The 25,819-nt window shown below is 38.2% G+C and overlaps 1 protein-coding gene across 11 annotated transcripts in view; it reads right to left on the minus strand.

Moving 5' to 3' along the window:
- The window catches only part of SORBS2 (sorbin and SH3 domain containing 2), a 322,092-nt gene that overhangs the window by 52,512 nt on the left and 243,761 nt on the right, over positions 1–25,819 (minus strand). For 7 of the 11 annotated variants that reach the window (XM_007466541.1, XM_007466539.1, XM_007466546.1 and 4 more), the window contains 6 exons: positions 18,735–18,873; positions 14,926–15,098; positions 9,462–9,528; positions 8,740–8,784; positions 6,010–6,199; positions 3,255–3,369 (listed from right to left, as the gene is read on the minus strand). In XM_007466541.1, coding sequence (XP_007466603.1) covers positions 3,255–3,369; positions 6,010–6,199; positions 8,740–8,784; positions 9,462–9,528; positions 14,926–15,098; positions 18,735–18,756 — 612 coding nt within the window. In that variant the 5' untranslated portion in view covers positions 18,757–18,873. Of the gene's footprint in view, positions 1–3,254; positions 3,370–6,009; positions 6,200–8,739; positions 8,785–9,461; positions 9,529–14,126; positions 14,489–14,925; positions 15,099–18,734; positions 18,874–25,819 lie in introns of those variants that run through there. The other 4 variants (XM_007466547.1, XM_007466540.1, XM_007466548.1 and 1 more) reach the window with 3 other exon arrangements.

Genomic DNA, 25,819 nt, shown 5'->3' on the forward strand with positions numbered 1-25,819 from the left:
GGGGGGGGGGGGAAGATTGAGAGCTCTCTGTAGAGCTGGAACATGGTGAGTGAAGCAGGAAGGGCAGGAAGATATTTGAGGCTGGAGAGGTCAAAATGGGGGCCAAACCACAAGGTTTTTTGTATATTACATTAAGGAACTTGGATTTTGCTCTAAGGACACTTGAGAGCTGGGAGAAAGTTTTGAGCAGGAGGTTTTCTAAGATTGCCCTGGCTGTGTTGTGGAGACTAGATTGGAGAATTAGAGAAAAGAGTTAGTGGCTGTCATTCTAATATCGGCAATGGACAATTGTGGACCAGAAGAGAGAAGTGGCTGTGGCATTTCTCCTGGGAGGCTGGGGAGAGGGGAATCCGAGATGACACTTGGGAAAACTGGGCAGACGATGGCATCATCTCGGAATTCAAAAGAGCAACAGAGAATAACCCAGCGGCGGTGTATAATTTACAGACATTAAAGATGAAAAGAGCAAAGGAATGCTCACAAACCGTCTTGGAGGAACAAGACATGAGGGTGCCTAAATTTGCAGTCCTTACGTGTTGTCCATGTGCTGTTCCATCACTCTTATTTAGCAAACATGCTCTCTATCCTCTCTCTTGTGTGTGTCCAAGACACTCTCGAATCTTATGTAACCTCTATCAAGATACAGCCACTCTCTGCAACAGCACCATGCCCTGAGCCCTTTGTTTTTGTTTTTCTGATTTAGAGAGGCAACTGGAATGGATTCAGGGTTGATGAAAAGAAAAAGATAATAGTCGAGTCCTATAATAAAAACCTGGTCAAAATGATAAAGATGATTAGCTCAAATCATTCTGCATAAGGCTGGCCCTCAGCAAAATTGTTTAGGAGGGATAAACATTTTGGTTCTTTCCATTTCTTCATAAGATATCCATTTTCATTTCCTTCCAAGTTTCTAGGTTCCTTCCACTGCTCCTTTCCTGTGGCAGCAGAGACCCATCCATACCCAAATTTTCAGCCATACCCACATTCCAGATCTTTCCATTCTTCTTAGAGCTAGTTAAGTATACTGGTCTTGTGTCCTAACTACTCAGGGCCCAGGTTGCTGGTAAAATAAATCCAGTACACTAATTTATTATAAATGAACAAATTAACTTATACTGCAAAATAATTAAATGATCAAATACTCTAATTGAGGTGATAATGACTAGCAGCTAAATGTGTTTTCGATTTAGCTAATCCTGGATGTGCAGCAGTATGGTGGTGATTAAGTGCACCAGGCATGAGTCTGCCTGGGCTCAACTTCCAGGTCCAGCACTCACCAGCCACGGGAAACTGAGCAAGGTTACTTAATATGTGCTCAGCCTCTCTATCTGTAAAATGGGAATTCCATACATCTACTTCACAGGGTTGCTGGGATCAATATATGATATAAGGCATAAATTACTAATTATAAGGCCTGACACATAAGTAAGTGCTCAATAAGGAGCCACAACTACTGCTGTTGCTGCTGTTATTATTATTGCTATTTTTAAACCGGGAGCCTTCAAAGCTTTAACCCAAAGACATGAGTAAAGTGGAAATTTCAGTCACAATGACGGGCCTGTGAATAAGCTCTTGATGGGGCGAATTCATTTGGTGTGTCTCCGTTTTAACCATACAGGAGATGGTCTGCTTCTCACAAATGTGGCGCTACTCTGCATATTGATTAAATGATAGACTCCAAGTTCCTTGAGGTAAAGACTGTTTTGCTCACTGCCGTGTCCCTCACACGTAGTACGATGCCTGGCACATAGGTGGGGCTTCACAGGTTTTGCTGCATGAGTAAATACTAGAAATATCCTGACGGGATTGCTTCCAAAATCAGTCCTGTTTCCTGACGTCACAGCTACAAAAGCATTCCAGGACAGTGACATCCCCCAGCATCCTAAGAGTCTCAGACATTGTTAGAATGATCATTAATGTTTCGTTATTTACATTTAAATCTGAGACTCATTATTTTGCATGATTATTTTGTTATTTTAAACTTTATGCAATGGTGATATCATGGTTCACCCACTTCTCATCTTAGAAATTTCAAAGATCATGATATTCAGTCATATAACTTAGTGAATGGGTTATATGTTTGCAATGGAACCTGCAGTTCGGTGGTGTTCCTTTTTTTTCTTTCAGTTTTTCTGGTAAAGTCCTGTTACTCTAAAAGATATGAGTTATTTGAAGAAAGGCAAAGAAGGCTTTGAAAAATATCCTGTATGAATTATGTGATTATAAGGTTTTTGAACATGTTTCTCAAGAACATAATCATAAATACACGGTTTCAAAAACTAAATGAAGGACACTTAAATTGGGTGTGGTGAGCAACGGTTTCTAATCAAATTTCAGGGCTGGCCTTATGTTATATACAATAATGTGGTTTCTTGGATACTCTTAAAGGCACTAACAAAGAAAACTCTCTTTTTCCTGTTCACTGACACCTAAAATTCTTTTAAGACAAAGACAAGAGCAAATTGCAGCCAGGTTTTGATAGAGGGGATGCAGAGGAATTATAGAATTTCAAAGAGATCCTGAAGGCATTGATCTAGGAGGGAAAGCAAGGACTGGGGGAATCAAAGCAAAAGAGAGCCAAGGAAGAGCCTATTTGTTCAATTGTACTTTGAGGAGGCAAGTGGTTATTTTCAACTTTCTGTGTCTTTTCCTTTGCATGTAATTAAAATATATAATTGGGAGAAACACTGCAAAGTTAAATATAATCTTGATCCATTAGATTGACAATCAGTCAGGAAACTTGAGGCTTGGTAACCTGAGGGAGATTTAATAAGAATCAATTAAAAACAACTTGTTATAACAAAGGACATTTGGAAAATTTCCCTTTAAGCCAAAGAAATATTAAGAAACCAAAATGGAGACCAAGGGATGGAACTGCCTGGTCCATTTGTATCAGAGAGAATGAATGATTGTTCTCATTAGCAATGTAGACTGGCAATTCAGTGTTGCATTTGAGAGTTGTTCTTTTTTTTTTTAAAAAAAATTAAACTCAGGATCACGATTAGGCACATTTATAGTTAACATGAGAATGAGTCCTATATTTGATGAGTAGGGACAATATATTAGAGACTGTATCTTTAATTCTGAGATAAGATACACAAATCATGATAGAAAATAAACATGATTTCTGAATAATGCCAAATAAATAAATTACCTTTGTGATTCAAAAATTGCTAAACGGTATGAAATTCAGGTTTATTTGGGAACCCAGAAAACCTAGAGAACTGGCGTTCTGTTTAATGACAAGTGCTTACTGGTCTTTCATGCTGCAGAATGGATGACTTCCCAGGTTCATATTCAAAAATACTCCTTGGCTCAGAACGAAATTTCCTTGTGTCCACTTTTCTGTCTGGAGGGTCCCAGTCATGCCTAGAATTCAACAACAAATTACATATTAAAGTAATTCTCTGTGCTTAAAACTGTTGTATAAAACCACTGATGATCTGTTTTCAAAGCTAATTTTAGTATAGACTTTTTTTTAAAGCGTCTCAGGATAAAATGTTAATATGCAAAACAATACCGCATTTGTGTTCTGTTTTTCATAAATGATTTAAAGAAAGCCATTTCTTTGATTTCCTATTATATTTTCCTCTACTTCTTTTCATACAAGGACTATTCTCCTGCTGGCTCAATAACTCACACGAGGGGTTTGTATTGATAGAAATGCAGCCAGTTAGCTGCTGGTGAACTCTGGGGGTCACAAATGGCAGCTGTGTATTTTTGTGTTTACAGGAAGTGGCGGTTATGCTCCATTAAGTTATGTGAGTTTATCCCATCACTCTGTGACCTGGCGTCCTTGATCCGAAGTGACAAGGAGTAATGTACACGTCATGTTTGATCTTGTTTATCTTGCAAGTGGCATCATAGTTTGTCTGTGAAAAGTGCAAAAGTATCACTTGGGTTGCCATCCATAAGAGCAAGTTGTATGGCAGCGGAGACCCTCCATGGTTTTACCCTTGAAAAACCAGAGGCTGGCATCTATTCCATCGCATAGGAGACCCTGGAATCAGCTCTTTTTCCTGAACTAATATCCTTCACGAGGCAGGCAATTCAAAAGTAAAGCTGAAGAAGGCTTCCTTTGGGAGGATCACATTTGAGAAAGAAGGATTTTCTGACTGTAGATGGAGGCAATTCTTTTGTTTTTTTCCTTGTTTTAAAAAAAGTATTTTTTAATTTATTTGGCTGCATCGGATCTTAGTTGTGGCATGCGGGATCTTTGTTACCTGTGAGGGATCTTTGTTGCAGCATGCGGGATCTTTAGTTGTGGCATGTGAACTTCTTAGCTGCACATGTCGGATCTAGTTCCCCGACCAGGGATTGAACCCAGGCCCCCTGAATTGGGAGCTCAGAGTCTTAGCCACTGGACCACCAGGAAAGTCCCATGGTGGGGGCAGTTCTGACCCATAGAGTGGGATGAAATTCTGACTCCATGCATGTTGGAAATAGAAGTTTCTACAAGACAGGAGAATTAGGGGCAGGCAGGTCCTGGCTTTCTAGTAAGTTGATGAGCAATATTCAGCAGACATACTTTGAGCATCACATAAGACAATGTATATGAAAACATTCTAGAAAATTTTAAGGGATTATTGTGTTTCTCAGTGAAAGATTTATTTTTACTAGACATATAGGACAAAATACATTTAAATCTGAGTTCATTTTGGTTCTTTTTTATGGCAGAGATAGCATTTTGTGTCTAGACGATTATTTCTCATATTTAAGACATAACACCTATAAACACATAATCATCATGAGGAGACAGGCATTAAAATGAGAACTCTTCACACATAATGTATTTCTATCTTTGTGGTATCTTATACGCTATATGATCATCAGTTACTTTTAATGGTACAACAGGGCGTTGAATATAATATTTCTGGGATGGGTATGATAGATGGATGCTTAATAACCATATTAATACTGAATAATTCTTATATTCTTATTTATTATTGCTGGTATAGCATGAGCTATGGCTTTAGTTAGAGCTGAGTGTGAATCCTGGCTTGGACATAGTAGCTGCATGAGCTGAGCAACTTACTTTAATTTTCAAAACCTCAGCTTTTTTTTTTTTTCTCTCTCTCTCTAAAATGGGTTTAAAATAGAACATATCTCATTGGGTTGTTCTCAGAATTAAGTAATATAATACAGGAAAAGTGCTTAGATTAGTGGTTCATAGTGAGGTCTCAATGAAGGTTACCTATAAGTGGTACTATTAGTCATTATCCTAATAAAAATGGCCTAATAGAAGTGTGTTTATAAATTTTTATTTTTGTTTGAATAGTTTCTATAAAAATATTTCAGTGGGGAAATTAAAATTAGTGTGTGAAAATGAGTCACAGGTAGACACATTAACTAATGCCTTACTTATGATTTATGAATAACCTTTTCTGTTTTTAAAAAGATACTTTTGTGATCAGAGGGGAAATTTTAAATAATTAATAGTCCTAACATTTCAAATCTGAGGAAACTGAAAATTAACTGCATAGACTCTGACCTGCTATGCCAAAGGGAGTGTCAATTATTTCTATTTATTGGTCTCATGTGCATTTTTTTTTAATTTTAATTTTTTTTTTTGCGGTACGTGGACCTCTCACTGTTGTGGCCTCTTCCATTGTGGAGTACAGGCTCCGGACGCGCAGGCTCAGTGGCCATGGCTCACGGGCCCAGCCGCTCCGCGGCACGCGGGATCTTCCCGGACCGGGGCACGAACCCGTGTCCCCTGCATCGGCAGGCGGACTCTCAACCACTGCGCCACCAGGGAAGCCCCATATGCATTTATTGATCAGAGTGGAGATGACGCTCGGTTACTTCAAGTCTAGCTCAGGTGACCATGATATTGTGAACCAATATTGTGAAAGTGTTCGCTACACTTATAAAGGTGAACATGGCACCTTTATAAGACTATACATATACTATCTCAGAAAGGTAAGCAGTGATTCTTCTGCTGAATGCCCTGTGGGCTTATTTTTATCCTAAGCTAAATACAGGACACTTCAGGGGAAAATGCCTTACTTTTCTGTTGAAGACCGATCTCTTGGTCGAAGTGGTGGGACTGGAGGAGGAACGTGCGGGGGAAGGACAGGAGAGGAAGCATCCTTAAAGGCGTCAGTGCCGTTGTCGGAGTGGCTTTTGGAGAGGGGTCTGTAGGTCTGGGTCTTGGCAGCAGGATGTGACTGAGCACTGTAGGGTGAGTTGTACAGGCCTATCAGGAAACACAACACAGCAAAACAAAAACAGAACAGAAACAAATAACATTTTGAAAGTGCATTACATTATTTATACCCCACAAAAATATCCCATGATTTTACCAAGATTATTATCAGTAAACATATTCACAATGCATGCATTGGATAGTATGCTCTTGATTTATTAATATTATTAATTTATTAATCATTATTAATTCATTAATGGATTGCATGCACGAGCATTGGTTACAGTGAATCCTCATCAATTATTATGGAATTAGTAATAATTCCAACTGGTACTAGAAACAAACTTACAGATGCTTAGCAAATTTTCTCGTGGATAATGTAAACTAATAACGTAGTTAAGATTTTAGAAGATTTTAGAAGAAGATTAAAAATACTTAATAGAACTGTTTCCAAGTATCTTCTATTACTTTAAAAGCTCTGATTTGCATATGATAATTGACATGTTAATTGCAATCAAACAAAATATTGAGCAAGTTAAATACATGCGATGCAAGGCATAAGGAAACATCAATTCTCAATAAGCTTATAGCACATCTGGGGAAAAGAGACATGATTAGAATTATGATTGAAAATAATTGGTAGCGTATGATAAAGGCCACATGAGGAAAACATATTTTAGGCATTAAAGATTTTAGAAGATGGTGATTGGTCGGAGAAGATATCACAGAACTGATGACACTAGAGTGAGCCCTGAAGGATTGGTTTGGGTGGGTTGTGGAAGAGGGCAGCGGAGATGGCAGAGGAAAAAAAAGCAGCAGAAAGTGCAAGGCATAGAACAGTGTGATGTAAGGTTAGTAGGAGGGGAAGAGACTAATCAGAGTTGCTTTGTCTACCGATTAAATGGTAAAACTCTAAAGGGCTCTGCAAGTTTATATGTAACTACCGTGCAATTGACTAATTCTAATGGATGCAAACTTCAATATGAAAAATAGTTATAAAAATTCTGAATTTCCTGCCACCTCAGTCTTTTGAGCTAAGTCTATTTTCATTCATCTGCTTCTCCTGAAGGTCCATGCAAATTGGCTGTGACAAATGAGACAGTGTCTGCACTTCTGTTTTGCCTCAGTGCTACAGTCAGACTTCAACTTGAGCGCTTGTTCAGAACGAAACAGCAGACCCCAAATGGAGTTGCTCGTGCTAAGCCCCACAGCACCAAACCAAGACTTAACTTAGTTACAGTTCTGATTCTGCCAGAAATGGAATCTTAAAGCAGTCCATCAGGAATGGCCTGGCCAGCACGAGTTAGATACTCTGCCTGACAGCCCCCTGCCCTCCCCTCGGGAAAAGTGACCTTGCAGTAACCCACCCGCTGTTTTTCTTAGTCTAACTTTCCTGTTCCTGCTCCCTTCTGCCTATTGAAAGCCTTTTGTTTTGTTAAGCTCCTCAGAGCTCCTTTCTGTCTGCTAGATTGGATGCTGCCTGATTAATGAATCGTTTAATAAAGCCAAGAAGATCTTTAAAATTTTCTCAGTTGAATTTTGCATTTTAACAAGTGAAACACAGGAGAGGAGTTAGGAGAACCTGAGACCGGAAATAAAAGTTGAGGGAATCTTAGCAGGCCACCTGCTACCATCTGGAAGAGCGAGGACTGAAAACCAGATTCTTGCAGCTTGCTGAGCCTGTTCTGCTTGTTTTTTCCCCTCTACTTGTGGCTGGACACTAGTAGCAGAATCCTCAACAGTGAAAAGGCTTGAGTGCTGGCCTTCAGGCCTCGTGGAGGGGACAACCTCATCCTGTTTGGGGGTGTGGCTGGCAAGGGGACCTCGATGGGAGGCTGCAGCTGCTGAATGGGACGTGGGCCTCGGAGACTGCTCTACAGAAGGGAATAACAGGCACTGTGCAATCGTCCTGAGCCTGGGGCCGGGAAGTGACAGGCGGCCCCGTGTAGGGTCCCCTGATATGACATTTAGGAGAAAGCGATGATGGAAACATTTTTCAGGGGTCCCTCACTCCAGCCTGCAACCATTTCACAAGATACCAACTCACTCAAGTTCAAGTGGAAATGCCCAGAATTGAAGTCGTTCCATTATGACCGCTGGCAACTCTGAATCAGAAAAGTGGTCCAGCAAACTGGGATGTTTAAAAATCCTTCAATGAATGATTGCATTTGGAGCAAAAGCATGGACAGGGGCACAAAATACTTTGCTTGACTTGTTTTTGGTGAAGTGTATCTGAAAGATCTTACGCAATTGTAATCATTCTCTCTACTGATAAAAGGAGATCTTTATCTTATTTTGTACCCCCTGTTACAGTATGTTCTTTCCTGCTGTCCTTCACACTTTGGTTAAACATTCCTGAAGCTGAGAATAAACTAACAGTGGGGATGAAGGAGATAAAATAGTATTAGTTCTCATTTCCATGAGAAAAGGTCAAATCTTTCGTTGTACATGCTGAGAAAAGAAAAAAAGCATCTTCCTAATTGTAGAGACTGAAATCGTGCACTCAGAGTGGTAAAAAAAAGTGACTGGGAAGTTCTTCCAAGCATGGGAGGACACAGTGTAGTCATGGCAAGCAAGGAAACCCATCCTACCTGCATTATATGTATAAGGAGTATTATACATGTCTGTGTCATCATCTAGAAAATGAAACATAAATATTATGGTAATACAGATTGGTCACCACATCCTAACAAGATAGCAGAACTTCAGGGAAACAACAGATTTGTTAGAAAACCAACACATTTTGCCTAGTTCATAAAACCATTTTTAAATTTTCAAATATTATGGGTTTTTATTTCTGTTGTTTTTGTGTGTGTGTGGGGGCCTTTGCAAATTGACTTCTCTGGGCTGTTAACAGGTTTGCTCTGCTGCCCACTTCACAGCAGACAGATATCAGTCCCTCTTCCTCCTTTCCGCCTGTCCTGGATCATGAATTTCCTTTAGTAAGTGCTTTAAAGATCCCTGGTCCACTCAGTGAGACCCAGCTACAGTCACTGTCTTGATACGGGGCAGATACACGTGGACAGAGGAATAATGCGTCCGTTTAAGCAGATAATACGCCAGGCCAGTTTATACTGTGGACAGGGAAGGATGAAGGGTCACCTTCTAAGAGGCTTCCTGGCAGCTCAGGAGTGAAGCAGCAGTGCGGGTGTCTGGGAGTTGAGGGGTGATCTAAGAATAAGGAGGAGTGTTGAAAAGAAGGAAGGGCCATGAAGTTTGCTGGGGTCTTGACAGTTTTTGTGAACCAAAACTACACAGAAGAGTGTACATCCTTCAGCCCACAAGGACCTGATTAGAAAACAGAACTACATACCCGGCTTGTGCACCATGTGGATTTGCTTAAACATGGTCTTGTACCAGTCCTTTGGCCTGTCAACTGTCTGTAAAAGAAAATGTCCAACAGTTACAAAACTGGTTCCAAATAAACATTGTTCCTCTTTGTATATTATATCTTTTTTTTTTCTGCGGTATGTGGGCCTCTCACTTGTGTGGCCTCTCCCGTTGCGGAGCACAGGCTCCAGACGCGCAGGCTCAGCAGCCATGGCTCATGGGCCCAGCTGCTCCGTGGTATGTGGGATCTTCCTGGACCGGGGCACGAACCCGTGTCCCCTGCATCGGCAGGCAGACTCTCAACCACTGCGCCACCAGGGAAGCGCCTATTATATCTTTTTAAATAGCAGATTTCTATTCTGACTCTTTACTCTGTCATGATGACATATCAGTAATTTATCCAGGGATACATGCAATTTGTAAATATATTACCCTTTGTTTGAGTGGAGGCTGAGTTGGAATGTTACACGCTATGGTTTTATTTCTTCCAGGTCACAGCTGTGCCCAGCCCTAGATAGTTGATATTTGTGCAAGCTTATTTATATAAAATTAACTGAATAAAAGTTATACTGTTGTAATTGTTTGCTTCGCTCCTTTTGGTGATAATTATCATTATCCATAATAACTTGTTAGTATAGTGTTCAAGACATTATTTTAAAAATTAACTGGGGAATATTTTGGACTCAAATTGTATTCTGATCATCAGCTTAGAATTAGAGAAATAAAAATTTGGCATTTACTAGTCTAAGTTACTAAAATACTGACTGTAGTAAACAATCTAGTGTCCTAGAGCAAGTCACAAAATATAGATATTGTTTCAAAATTTCTTTAACGTGATAATAAAATGTTGGCAACATTTGCTGTGCTAAACTGTAAGTTCCTTAAAAGCAGAAGCTCCTTATCCACCCCGCTTTTGACATAATATAAACAGTAGGCTGCAGTGGAAAGCTGAGGTTAATGTCAGATCAACCTAGATTCAAATCTTGGTTCCTTTCATTACTGTTTAATACTTCCAAGCAATAAGAATTTGAGCAAGTGAGGTAACCTTTTAGGGCCTCAGTTTTCTCTTCTCTAATGAAATAATTATATCCACATCGTAGAATTGTTATGGAAATTGAAAGAGACAGTGTATACAAAAAGACCTAGAACAATGCCTAGAATATAAGAAATGCTCAATAAATCATAACAGTAGGAAACCTCAGATATTTACAGAATAAAACAATGAATGAATCCAGGTTATTGGATGGAAGTCTACCTAATCGTATACCTGTGAAAGTGGACGTATGCCTTTATAATCATAATTCAAGATTTTGCTTGGAGTGTCTTCATTTTAACTCTTCCAGGGTTATTCTGGTAAGAAACTTGACCATTCTGTATATAGTGACTAAATATACAGATTTTTCGAGGCAGTTCTCTTCATAGAAAATATTCTGTTAGGAAGGCCACAAAAATATTCTTGTATTTGTTAGACTGAGCTTTGGTATAGATTTTATATCCTGATTTTTCTTTCCAATGTGGTCATCGTGTTTTCCATCTGGAAATTGAGGGTTTTGTGCTATATCTAGACTTATTTTGATCTCTAAGAATATATGATTCTGGTAATCACCACAAATACAGAGTAACATCAAGGGCTAATTGACTTTGTTGGGAATCACTTCTTCACTCATTCTAGGCTCTTTCTACAATGGAAATATTGAGTGGATCACTGGTAGACTTTATACTCAAATGGTGGCTGTTATTTGCTGGGTTAAACAAAGTAGATGAACATGTATCTTTAAGGGACATTTATTTTCGTAAAAGATGGATTTCTTTTTCATTAAGCTTTAATTCCTTTGCAGTCTTTAGCAATAAAAAATAAGACATAAATTTATGTAAAGATGTTTCCCAGACATACCTGGACACAACCAATGGCAACGAGGAAGCTGAATAAGTGAGTTATATCGCTGTATATGGCAATGCATCCTGACAGACAGGAGTTTTTCCTTCACTTGCTGGAGGGCACATATCCTGCGGGATCTCTCTTGTGCCATCTGCTAGCTTTCTATGGTGAGCACAGAGATGCCAGGAAATGCCCAAGTTGCTTGGCAAAGAGGAATGTGAAACTGGTAAATGGGAATACTAAAACTCTATGTCCCTTTCTAAAAGCATTTAAAGTCCCTTTTATAAATGCCGCCATGTAGGTTGTTATGGCAAACACTGAGATTAGGTAAACGGAAGTCTACTCAAATTTCAGGAAGTTTACTTGTGTATTTGTTCTTCAAAATGATTTTGCTTGGGCAGTAACTGCTAGTAAATCACTATTTGGTTGTTTTCTATAACTTGGCTGAATAAACCTGAAATTTTACACTCCTGTAGTTTACGAAACATCAGAACTCTACATTGATTTATCGTGCAGAGATTTCCAAAAAGGGAAAAGACACGTATTTTCTACAGTTTTGGTAGATAATTATCATTATCCATAATAACTTGTTAGTGAGTATAGTGTTCAAGACATTATTTTAAAAATTAACTGGGGAATATTTTGGACTCAAATTGTATTCTGATCATCAGCTTAGAATTAAAAAAATAAAAATTTGGCATTTACTAGTCTAAGTTACTAAAATACTGACTGTAGTAAACAATCTAGTGTCCTAGAGCAAGTCGCAAAATACAGATATTGTTTCAAAATAGAAATAAAAATTTGGCATTTACTAGTCTAAGTTACTAAAATACTGACTGTAGTAAACAATCTAGTGTCCTAGAGCAAGTCGCAAAATACAGATATTGTTTCAAAATTTCTTTAACGTGATAATGAAATGTTGGTAACATTTGCTGTGCTAAACTGTAAGTTCCTTAAAAGCAGAAGCTCCTTATCCACCCCGCTTTTGACATAATATAAACAGTAGGCTGCAGTGGAAAGCTGAGATTAATGTCAGATCAACCTAGATTCAAATCTTGGTTCCTTTCATTACTGTTTAATACTTCCAAGCAATAAGAATGTACACCAGTATACATTATTCTATTTTTGCCCCTTTCCAGCTTGGAAAAGACTCAAACAGTGTTATATTTGAACTAGAAGGAAAGAATCTTACATTTCACTTAACTACTCGCCTTAATTACAGTCTCGTGGGATCTGAACCCTAGCGGTTTTTGTTGTTGTTGTTTTTAAGGATGGCAGTAAAAGGCTAACATAGATGTCCCAGGTCGCATGAGAGAGGGCAGTCTGGGGAGCTGCTTCCCTTTCTTCAGATAGCTCAAAGGTACATTTGGTTAATTCTTGGCTTTCTAGAGTTTCCATGTTACTTTTTGAAATTCTGTTTCCTTGGTCTATGCTGTTTGTCTAAAATGAGACTCTGAGATGATACACTGGGACAGTACTGCCTTTGGTGTGTACACTGAGCAGAAAGCCCCTGTGAAGCAATGTAAGTCTGATAATCATTACTTTCTATGCGGATGAGAAAGAAAAACAGCCTTGGAGATTCTTGGCCTGCCGTGGCTCAGACATGGTGAGACTCCACATTTATAAACACAGCTATACTTGGGGATGTGCTCTGTGGGGCTGACAGATAAGAAATGTGAATGACTCTTCAGACCTGTACCTTCTCTGCAAACTTTGAACAGTCTACATAAGAGCACAGCTGTACGTAAAAATGCTGTTTCCTTATAAGGAACTTCTGAGTTGCTTATATTTTTATTTTCTATTTTATAGAGGGGGAACTTGCATTGAATGTCTAGTATCTGCATTTGTTTATGCATATCTAACCATGCTTTTGATTTGGCAGTAGATTAAAAATATATACATTTTTAATATTTCTTGATTTTTCACTAACCATCTATAACATCTCAGTTTTTTCCTTTTAAAACGTAAAGAGCAAGGTCTTGCTATTTAAGAAAATTATATCTTACGGATAAAGACAGTTCCAGCTTTGCATGTCCATTTGTGTCTATCATATATTGACTTAAAAACATACCTAGAGGTCTCAGATAAAATCAGACAATCTATAACTACACAGAATCAGGGATCTCCTAATTTGTCAAGGGTCAATTAAACAAAACCAGTGACACTATACCTGTCTGAAACTGTATCCCTATGTTATTAGGAAAAGAAATTCAAATTAAACCATTTTGAGTCAGAAATCTTAAAAGAGAAACAAACAACAAAGTGCCACCAGCCACCATAAGATTAAGAATGTTAGTCACAATCCCTGAACTTTTCCTGTCACTTAAATATGACAATCATTGGTTCCAACAGAGATTTTTAGGACTTTATAATTAGTCACATTCAACATCTCCAGAATCTAAGGAGTCTAAGGCCCCAGCAACTGCTCTACAGATTTACTTTCTGGCTTCCAATTCTAATACAGATGTGTGGAATAATCAATTTTCAGCTCTCCTTTCCGAACACAGGATCCCCATATGATGAATGCAAATCCAAGGAGACAAGAGACCCCCAGTCTTTGTCTTTCGTTCTTTCTGAGCGATTCCAATCGTCCCTGATCTCTTTTTCTGATCCCTTGCCGGTTCTTTTCCTCTCTCCATTCTTGTTTTTGGCCCCCAGGTTTGCCTTCCAGGCCAGTAGCTCTCGGCACCAGCCCAGCCGCATACGTGGGTGTTGCAGACCGAGTGTATGCAGTCGGCGCTCCCTTCTCTCACCACCCCCCAGTTTCACCTGCAGAGGTGCTGCCGCTCTCATCCTGGCGCCCCCAGTATTCCTTCGCGCAGGCCAGCACAGACCTCCTCTCCAAGTGGACTGGATCAGCAAGCAGCTGCCTGCCCAAGCTCAGCCTCTGCTGCTGCTGAACTTTGCCAGAAGGGGCTGCCCTGAAACACCGAGCAATGTTCTGGCGGAGTTTAAAGACTTAAAAAAAAAAAACAACCCCAAACACTTTCACTTATCGCCCCGGAGAGCTCTCAGCAGGCACAGCTGACGAGGGACACTAAAACGTGATGTGTATTTTCCTCAGACAGTTTTTCCTTTCCACGACATGAACTCCCTTCCCTCCAATCATCTCGCTGCCCAACACCCAATTCACGGCTCCCAGTCTCCTGGTGGTAACACATCCATCTCAAGAAACAAATCACCGGTTTATTCTCAATGCACGTGGGAATTCAGTGCAGCCAAAGAATTCACATTTTCTTCTTCCTTCTCTTTTCTCTCTCTATTGCCCCAACACTCCGTGGAAAAGGTAAAACCAGACAAAGCCTACATTTATAGTTTAACAGAATCACAATTTTCGTGATTTTTTTTTTCGTGATTTTTAATTGAAATAGAAAAACAGACTGGGTCATTATCTTCAATCGATAGTTCCCTTTCTCTGCCACACACAGCATAATATTCATGAGAACTCAGATGGCACGGAGGGCAATCCTCATTATATAAGAGCATAGGAATGCACAAAGCCATTGACAATCCATCCTTTGTGGAGCCTGTGCACAGCCCCGGAGCAAGGCGCGCTGGCATTTCCTACCGTTCTAATTGCCGTGGGGATTCCGGATTCATCCACCGGCCCGATCCCCGGGTAGTGCGGCGCTTTGATGACTGTCACTCTCTTTTCCTCCTCTGAGGATCTGTACAGTGGTATCGAGCTGCCCATGCCGCCGTCCAGAGACTGTGCATGCTGGGGGTATGTCTCTGAGGAGTCTGTGGAGAAAATTTGGTGAAATATACTTGATGCACGAGGACTCAAATTAACGGAGCCTCATGCCTACTGTGATATAATATATTTAATTACATGTAATTACGTATAATTACAGTTATATGTAAATATATACTATATTATCATATATTTATAAATAAATATAAAGTGTATTAACATCACTATATCTTTTAACTCATTGACCTTAAATTTCAGCCACTCATTGTTAACATGTAGGTATATATTGAATAGACCTCTAACAACAAGATCATCATCATTCAGTGATGAGCGGAAGGGGAAGAATAATATTTGTTGAAAGACCATGCGGCCATGTGGCAGCCACTGTGTTAAGAAAGCACTGTACATGCATTACTTCTCTCTCTTTTTTTTTTTTTTTGTGGTACACGGGCCTCTCACTGCTGCGGCCTCTCCCGTCGTGGAGCACAGGCTCCGGAAGCGCAGGCTCAGCGGCGGGCCCAGCCGCTCCGCGGCATGTGGGATCTTCCCGGACTGGGGCACGAACCCACGTCCCCTGTATCGGCAGGCGGACTCTCAACCACTGCGCCACCAGGGAAGCCCACATTACTTCATTTTATCCTTCTAGTAATCTTGGGTGAGGGATCCATTTTATAAATGAGAGGGCAGAAGCTGAGACGAGTTTAGTAATTTCCTTCAGGTCATCATTTACATTACTATTATTTTGGTGAAACTGCTGACTACCATTATCTTAAAGTACTAAAGTGTACTTTTAGGATGAAAAATATGACTATTGAGTCTATGACAGCGATTTTATAAAAATAAAGTGAAGACAAAAATCACATAAGGAAATCTTCACATCCAAACATATACTTTGATGTGAAGGTTTATGGGTAGAGAAATGATTGTAAGCTATTAATATTAACGTTTATTTAAGACTCCATGATGGCCACTAAAGTAAAGTAGCTTCGCTTTTACTTTAAAGTAGCAAAAACCATGACTTCTCACTTCTTGGATGTGAAAATTGCCCTAAGCATACATTGTGACTGAGATGTATCATGCTCTTCATGCCATCTAAGTTAATTTTTGGTATACTTTCATAAGAAACAGAGAGGACATAGGTATACTATATATTCCACTTAGAGTTTACAGGTATTTATGAAAATCTACATTATCATGTATTTAGTACAATTGATAATATGACCTCCTGTTTTTCTACAATAAATTTCAAAATTTTGCTGACCAAGAATGACTCTTGGCCATGGTTTGTCAGATCTGTTAGTCAGGTCTCTTTGTATGTGCATATGGAAAAGTCCTTATGTCAGGGCAGCAGTCATTGATTACATATAGGTATAGATATAAATATAGATATAGACATCCAGAAAGACATGACTGTGTTTTTGTAGCAAATTTATACAAAATTTCATAAGATTTTTTAAAAATTTAACTCATCATTATAAGGATAAGTAGAGATAAGACCTTTGTAAACTAATATCCATTATAATATTTGTAACTGCTGTTACTATGACTGTGTTTTAGTTTGCAACAGAAAAGCATTTTCAATCCATTTCTGATGAAGAATGAATAAGGCTAGGAATAAAACTGCTTTACGTGCCATTGTATGTAAACGTAGTATCTTTTCCAAGCAACTCTGAATTAAGACGCAAAGTGATATTTGACTCTGATTTTCCATTTAATTACAGAAAGGATTTGAGTGGGCAACCATGATGCTAGTATTTCTATCAAACACTTTTTGAGCACTGAGTATTTGCAAAGGCCTAGCCTAAACAAACAGTGTTAACTCTCTTCATATGTGGGTCATAAGATTCTATGAACTTACAGCTTACGAGTTAGCCTTTTATTTTATTATGCTCTTATATGGTCCACTAACTCTCATTTTTGCAGCTTTGTCCTCAACTTTATAAAGTTCCTCTAGGGCAGAATAAATTTGTATATATTCCTCAGGACCTATCTCAGCACTGGCCAATTGGAATTTGTTCAGTATTTATCTACAGAATTTCTTTCTCTGTAGTATAGTTTATATGTAAAATCCACGCATTGATATGTTCTAATATAAAAGCCTGTCCATACTTAAGTATTTATATATTTTGTTTGTTGGGGTGGGAGGGACAAAACTGTGTTCATTAAGACAGGCAAAGGGGACAGAGTCCAACTTTTCTAATAATTATTTGGAAAAATGTTATGGCCAGGATAATTTGTAGAGTTTTACTATAGATGTGTAATCCTGCATAGCTCCATAAAGAATCTAGATATAATGGACTCCTATTATAATACTACACCAGGGACTGATTATATAAGGGCAGTATTTTGGCACAAAGACGTTCTACTCTCTTATACTGTAAAGGGACATCGTTATAAGATTCACAGATGATCCCAGGAGCAGCCTTAGAGAAGGTGCAAGTATATTTAGACATTTCTTTGAGTCTCATGGCTACATGTAAGTCTTATAGTTAGAGAGGTTTTGTTGGCCATAGAAGTTGAGTTCCACAGTCCATAGGCTGGGTGTTCCTGGGTAAACTAATAGCCTCATCTTCTTTCCATACACAGTGTCGGGGAAGAGAAGGCGCTGTCTGCTGTCAATGAGGACATGGGAGTTAAAGCCCTGTGTTCTAGTTTCTTTCTCTCTGCTGGTTGGTGGTGGCCAGAGGATCGCTCTCCTGCTTTTCTGAGAGGTATGTTGTGGTCACGTGGTCCTCCGCCGTCTTCACTGTTTCTTGCTGCCCTGCAATCCTTCTAGTTGCTCAACATGGAACGTTTCTCAGCTTGAATTCAGATGATGGTTCGATTTGGTCTGTTTTTCAATGTTTGTTTGGTTGGGTTTTTTTGCATTTTTAAAAACTAAGAAATATTTATTACATTATTTTCTAAATTGTCCTAATATATTTTGCTGCATAAAAATATTTCTAACATTATATAGCACAGCTTCTTTTCCAGGAAGCTTTAGAGAGTTCATGAGCCCCATGAAATCATATGTTTAAAAATTTATATGAATGTTCTAATGTTCATTTTTCTGGGGGGCAGGAGAGCTCTGTCTTTCATTTAGTTCTTAATTCCCAAAGGATTAAGAACTATCTTTCTATAAAATTCTGCATCATTATTTAAAGGAACTCACATCCCTGACTGGTGGTCTTCTGGTCTCAGTTTGAATAGTAGTTTACTACTTTGGGAGGCAGCCTATCCCCTTGTTAAACTGTTTTAACTGTTAAATAGTTCTTCTTTATATGTATCAAAAGAATTTTCTACAATGAAAGCTTTTTCACAAAAGAAAGGGCTGTCTCGAACATGGATGGTATTTGCCACCCATGGAAATTCACTACATGAATGTTCTCCTGGTATATATGCACACTCCTCTCCCCAACTGGCCATCTTTTTCTTTCTGCCCCATCACCCCAAATATCTAATAGCCTTCTCCAGACTCAGATATAGATGCAGTCATCGTCTTGGAATAGCTGGGTCCCCATTTTCTCCAGTGTTAAATCCTCCGCCTTTAATTTCTCCCCTAGGAGATGCTCATTAAATAGTGGAGTATTGAATGTTTCTGCTTCCTTTTCCAAAAATTACTTGGAGGCTTTATATTTTTCTCATTTGGTTTGTACCTGTTATATTGAAATTGTCATGAAAGTCATGACTATCAGATGACTTACCAAGTGACCGGCCATGCTGCATGATAATGCTTGAATTGAGTGAGCCTGGTAGCGAGTAGGCAGAAGGGGAAAACGGCCTTTGATAGTAACTCAGTGGACTCACAGTGCCTCCAGAGTTTCCATTCAGCGTAATCTGGCTCTGAGAAAAGTGCAAAGACATCCTGTTAAAGCACACGGTCCCCTGTAAACATCACTCCTTTAGATGACAATAATGGCTTCCATTCAAATGACAGTAATCAGCTGTCAAGTATTTATTTACTAACTGATGTCGAGAAGGGCATGGGACTTCTTTCTTCAGTGTCTTCACTATCTTCTTTACTCTGAAAATCACTCTCTTTATATGTCAGAGGGCACAGGAGGTGATTAGGAGAATGGAAGCAGCTGACCAGTGGGCACATTGCTCTGCCAACAGTGATGTCCAAAGATATCAGAGGAGACAGTATAAAGTAAACATGGAGGGTGAATCTGCTCTAATGTCGTGACTTAAATCACACTGCTCTGGGTGTAGGATTTTAAAAGAACATTCTTTGACAAGAGGAAAGTGATCGGTTCTCAGACTTAATCAGGGAATCCTGTAGCGAATCAAGGTTTCCAGGGCAAGGTGACTAACATAAGGAGGACAATTGTTTGGATTTATATATGTCATGAAGCAATCTATTCTGGAAGAATCAAATACCTGGCAAAGCATCAGAAAGTGGTGTTAACCCCCCGGCTTCTTCCTACTCATGTTTCATTTAGCACGTTATAGGCCTCTTTTTGGTTCCTTAATAATTTATTGTTTTGATTGCTTTATATTTGAGTATTTTCATATCCCCAGTGGTATTTCAAGATTCTTGTTGAAGATGGTCATATATATACTTTCTAAACATATTTTTTCTGTATAACATGCAACCTGGTGCTAATAGGATAGTAGATATTCAATAGATACATATTCTAATTGAATTGAATCAGCTCAGTTAGAGAGGTTGAGCTCACTATTAAGCATGCCTGTCTGTCCACAACATAGCACTGAGCATTGTGGAGATTGTATAATGCACGCAAATAAGATAAAACATTAGTAAGAGCATTTAGTTAAAATACCCTGCAGCTGAATACACACAAAACACACATGCACATAGATAAAGAACCATAATTTGTGACCTTTATCTGCTTATTTTAAAATAAATTAAACTTCTGTCGTATAGGCCTGAAACATAGGTAGTCAATTAATTGCACATTTCCATGATTTTTCACTTTAAAGCAGATGTTTTCAAATAATGTAGAATTAATCTAGTTTCATTACTTTATAGCCATACCACATCTGTCCTAAAGTCAGTAAGCATATCATTACAATGATTGTGCTTAATGATGAACTACTGCTCTGAGCTGTTACAGAAATCATTATTAGCAACCCTATCTTGAGGGTCATCTACCCTAGAGCACTGGCCATTCAGATAAGTGTGATGCACTGATCTACCCAAATGCTTCAGAGTGCTTATATATCCTTGATGAATTATTCGAGACTATTTTTGCCTCCTTGCCCAAATCCAGTTTGGTTGGTCTTTGTAAATATAATTTAAATATTATTGTTATAATTAATGTTAAAGGCAGGAGAATTCTTCTTATTAAAAACTATCATGTTACTATATAACTAAACTTAGGAAAGTTGCCCTGCCTCCTATTTTGATGGTTTCAATAACATTGGTTATGGGTTAAACAAAATAAAAGCTGCAAATAGATTTAGTCTTTCATCATGTTAAATCAATTAGGATTTTACTAATGAAATAATACTATTAGAATTTTAGAAAATACTTTATTATTATAGTGAAATAATTATTAGGAAAACCATCTCATGGAGGAGGTATGTGCAATTTAAACTGTTACTTGAAACTAAGTTCAGTTACAGTTGGCTCCAAAAAGCTATATGTATGCCTCTCAGGCTCCTGAAGAGTCTTAGAAACAGTAAATTAAATAGGCTAGTACATAACTTAATACACTATCACTGCTTTGTATTTTTGGGTAAAGGCATTCCTTAGAGTTTTAAAAGTAAAGAACTATTGAAAGCATAGTAGAACATGGAGAGGCTCATGCCTGTTGCGCTCCAGGTACTAGTGGCAAGAGAGGTATTAGTCGTGGAAAAGGAGGTTCCTTCTGTAGCTAGTCTCTGAATGCAACATTTCAGGGGAAAGTTTTATGCCCAGCTGTTGAATGAATACTGAAGTATTATTAAGTATTTAGTAAAGATACTAAAAAGTATCTTTTGTCCTCTGTAATTGCAGTGTCTTGAAAAACATATAATTTATAATATTTCTCCAGGCATGAAGTTCACAGATTTACGACCTTGATACAACATAAAAATTATGTAGCACAGCTAAAATTTTCTCTATGACAATGTATGTTTAGAACTTCATTATGAAATCAATTTTAGAAAAAAATTCCCTTTATTTTCCCTAAAGTTATGTGCCTTTCAAATTGAAGCTATTATCTATACTTTATACACAATAGAAAATCTGCGCCATAAAATTCTGAAACACTTTAGGCATTTATAAATCATTTATTAGGGACTGCTTGCCAAGTAGATATATTTAGATGAAATAAATATGTATGGGAAATATTTATATATTGTTCTAAATGGAAGACAAACTGTTGATATATAAAACAATAAATTTTCATAAATTTCTATACTGGAGTGTCTTGGGAAAATAATTCCAACAAAATCATAGGACTAAGTTTCTGCAATGTAGATTAAGGTTATTTGCATCTTTCACTCCTGTTGGATAGATGGGTTCAAAAGATGTAGCTGTTAATGAAAAGGGAGCAAGAAGAATTAACATCATACGGTGAGTAATCATGTATGTGACAAATAAGGAGAACTGTTCACACAGGGCACATTCATATGAATCTCTGAAGTAAACTGTTATCTACCAGGATTTAATACTGGATTAAAATTTTAGACTTTCTCTACTAGTCATCATCATATGTATACCTATCTAAATTTCTGAGAAAACTTCTTATTAAGGCAAATCACTGTACAACTCATTAGCTAGAGCAACACAGTGTAAACATAAGTGACTCTAAAATGAATGAAGAGAATATAATTGACCTTTTTAGCCCAAAATAGGTTTATGAGGATGAATGTAATGTATTTCCGTAACAGACTGTACAGAATCGGTTTAGGTGGAATCAACATGTATGCAAATAAAAATGCTCGGCTGCAAAATCAGATGGCAGACAAGAAATTGGTCCTTTCGGTCTTTGGAGATCTGTTTAAAAAATGATGGAGCATAGGAAAGAAGAATAATTACATGCATGATAGCAGGGGTGGTTAAAGTGATGCCATCTGTCATGGCAGACTGCTGACCCAAGGTTGGGGAAGGTGTTTCAGAACAGTCAGTTTGTCAGAGTCAGCTATCTGCAGCTCATGTGGGGTGTCTGAGGAGTACTCCCTGGAGGAGCAGGAGGGGTGCTCTCCCTGGGAGGTCTGTAGTGAGAGAGCCTGTGGCATTGCTGTGGATAAGGCAGGCAGGAGCAAGAAGAAGGGGTTTATAAAAACAATGCAAAAACGTCGGGGGTCTTTGCAGGTGTGAAGGCCCCAAATCAGCAGGTGGTAGCAGGGCAAGTGATGCTGGGCTGGAGCCACCATCTGGTGAAAAAGTGGTTGGGTTAAAAGGTACCACAGAAGGAGGGCATGAAGAAGAGGCTTCTGGTGGGGTTTGTCTGTGTGTTTATGAAGCATTTACCTCCAGCACATTGGCAGTTAAGTTCTGGTTTCCGAGCTGAGTTTGAGGAAAAAATAATGAGAAGAGATATAAATGATCCAATTAATAAAAACATCTCTTTTTGCAATGTGGCAGAGAAGGCAAAGCATCGGTTTTATTTGCAAGCACTCTAAGGAAATATATTCAGAAGAATTAGGTGCCAACCACACAGTAGAGGAAGAGCATGAAAACATGCAGAAAAGGAATCCAGTAAATGTTTTTTGGAAATAAGACCAGTTTTCACACAGCTTTAGTTTTGGGTGAGGGCTTAAGAGTGTTGGCATAATGGAGTTTTTTTTTCTCCAAAGTTTTGGTTTTTGTACTCGTGACAACAAATTAATATCAAGTCATTCATTGGTTGGCAGAATTAGTTTTCCCTTCACCAGAAAAATCTGATAGCAGATTTCTCCCTACTGCCTCCTTGTGGGAAAATGTCCCCCGAATATAAATCAGTTTGCCTCATGTTTTTCTGATTTTCAGATCTAGAGACTGATCAAATTAAAAACAACTAGATGGAAAGGGAATTTTGTTTTCCTTTCCACTCATTGAATCTCTATTTTAATTTCACTATAAAATACTAAAGGAATTGAACTTTAAAATATCCTAGCAGTGCAAATAGTGGTACCTTTGTGTGAAAATGAAATGAAAAAAAAAACAAAAACAAAAACAGCCACTGATGATGTTAGAGTATACCCTAGCTGGTTAGAACTACTGTTTGGCTTAAAATCTTAGGTAAAGGAGAAAGAAACTGAAGGAGAAAGAAAAGGTTTAATACCTCCAAGGCTAACCATGGCGGAGGGGTGGTCTGTAAAAGGAAGAGAGTGGATGGCCCATTAAAGATGTCATAGCTATCCATTTTCACCTTCATGATAGCTGACCACACAGGGCAAATATGATGATAAGTGAATTCATTCAACATGAGTGAATGAAACTCTGAAGCAAGTTTTTTTTCTTACTCCTCAGCCCCACCTCCAAAATAAAGGTTTTTTTGAGTGTTCAGTATGGGGCCAGTTGTAGCATAGATAGCCAAAGTATTATAGGATATTAATACGAGGATGGGGAATGTATTAAAGAAAACTATAAACGTAAAAATCTTGCCTAGTAAAGATTTAAGTGATTCTTGGCCAGCTGTCATCTTCCTAACAGTTGATGTCATGCAGGCTGTTGATCTCATAAAAAGTTATAATTAATTTTTGTCCTCAGAATTTTAATTGGAGAGTTTTAAAAAATCCATTATATAAAAAGGTCTCTTGGCCACAGATACCTTAAAAATCTGAGAGCTATTGATCCTTCTCTTAGGAAAAATGCACAAATTCATGTATGCATAAAATTTGCATCGACTTTAGGGGTTCATGGATACTTGAAAGCACATCTTTAATCTAAGAGGTTAAGAAACTCCAACCCTGGATAAAAAGACAGATTTTTCTATTCTATTATTATCTAGTGAGCTTTTGTTGTTGTTGTTTAAAGACACACATTTTAAATGTGATACTTTTATACTCATATGTGGGCATTGCAAACTCAGGTGCTGACCCTGGGCCAGGAATGTATCTAGAATGTGCAAATCAGGCTAGGTGTTAGATAAGAGGGAATGATGGTCCAATCTCTACGTCTGCATCTTTATTGCTGTCCCGATACAGGGAGGGGGAAGGGTAAGCTGGGACGAAGTGAGAGAGTGGCATGGACATATATACACTACCAAATGTAAAACAGATAGCTAGTGGGAAGCGGCCGCATAGCACAGGGAGATCAGCTAGGTGCTTTGTGACCACCTAGAGGGGTGGGATAGGGAGGGTGGGAGGGAGACCCAAGAGGGAGGGGATATGGGGATATATGTATATGTATAGCTAATTCACTTTGTCATAAAGCAGAAACTAACAAACCATTGTAAAGCAATTATACTCCAATAAAGATGTTAAAAAAAAAATAGGGAATGATGGAAACTGGTAGAAGGCAAAGGGTATGTTGCCCCAAGGCAGCCAAATTAAAAATTAACTCAGTGGCAACCAAACAAAGAATATCTATAGTTATAAACCCTTAGGCGGTATGTTTTTTGGCTCAGTAAATGTAGAATCTGGAGGTGGAAGGGGAATAGTTGGATATGGGCTTGGAGTGGAGCTTGGGGTACAGAGAAAGGGAGCAGAGTCTGGCAGGGCCAGGCTGAGGGTGAGGTGACCAAGGCACTTATCTTGGGTGCAAAATTCAGCGGAGTGACAAAAACTCAGTCATGGAGATAAACACTATTTTAATGCAATCTTATGAAAAAAAAAAATCAAAGTCAATACAAAAAAAAATCCAAACTGAACAAAATATCAAAAATTTAAATAATGAACAGTGCCATACCAGGTCATATTGAAGACTGAGGAAAAAGGAAAAATTTGTGTCCTGGATTTTTAATGGAAGCAATAATATTATAATAAAATAATAATATTTTCAAAATCTGTTTTTTCCCGATCTCATTTTCAGTTGAGACAATAGCCATGCCTGACAAATTTCCCTTGGCCAACGATGATCTTAAACAATTTTTAACTAATTTAAGATGAAGTTAAAATTGTAATAAATTCTGTTTTGGTCAAAATAAAATATTTAAACTTAAAATTATGTTCAGTTTTGATACACTTACTTTTCAATTTTTCAGTATTTTTTAAACTGTGGAAATGTCCTAGAAAAAAATGACATACATACATAAAAACATACGTATATGGGGGAAATATTTTTCTTTCTGTCTCAGACTCTAATTGGCTTGACATGGCACTGTAGTCTGGGATCTTAACACTTCCCTCTTGAATGTCTTTAGTGGTTGAACTTCTAGGTCTCATTTCTCAAGAAACGTATGAAATACGTCTTAAATATCAAGTGAAAGGATGTGACAGGTTTTGTTCTCTACTTTTCAATAGAGCTGATAGTAATTTACTTGAAAAAAGTATCTAGGAGAGAGTTATACAAAAATCAATCTTTATATTAAGAAATTATTTGTATCTTATTAGGTGTCATAATGGTATTTTCATTATTTTTTTCTCTTCACCCATTAGATAGAGGTAGTAAAATTTCTACAGACCTAAGGATATCATACCTTATATTGGCTGTAAACTACTACCAGGATAATTGAAGTTGACAGTTGAAAAGAAATGACAAAATAATGAAAATTGCTGAAGCCTTGTGATGGGCTACTTAAAATGGGTTTTATTTTATAATTATCCATATCACCGTTAAGATGTACAATTTCCATGGTAACTTTCAAAGAAACAATTTAAGACTTTCTCTGAAAAAAAAAGCTCACTTTTACATACCACCCCATCTCCTTCTGTGAAAATCACCCCCCTCTCTCACAGCCCTCCTGAGGGAAAG

Source organism: Lipotes vexillifer, unplaced genomic scaffold, assembly GCF_000442215.2.
Source record: "Lipotes vexillifer unplaced genomic scaffold, Lipotes_vexillifer_v1.1 scaffold951, whole genome shotgun sequence".
In the NCBI taxonomy this organism is placed as follows: domain Eukaryota; kingdom Metazoa; phylum Chordata; class Mammalia; order Artiodactyla; family Lipotidae; genus Lipotes; species Lipotes vexillifer.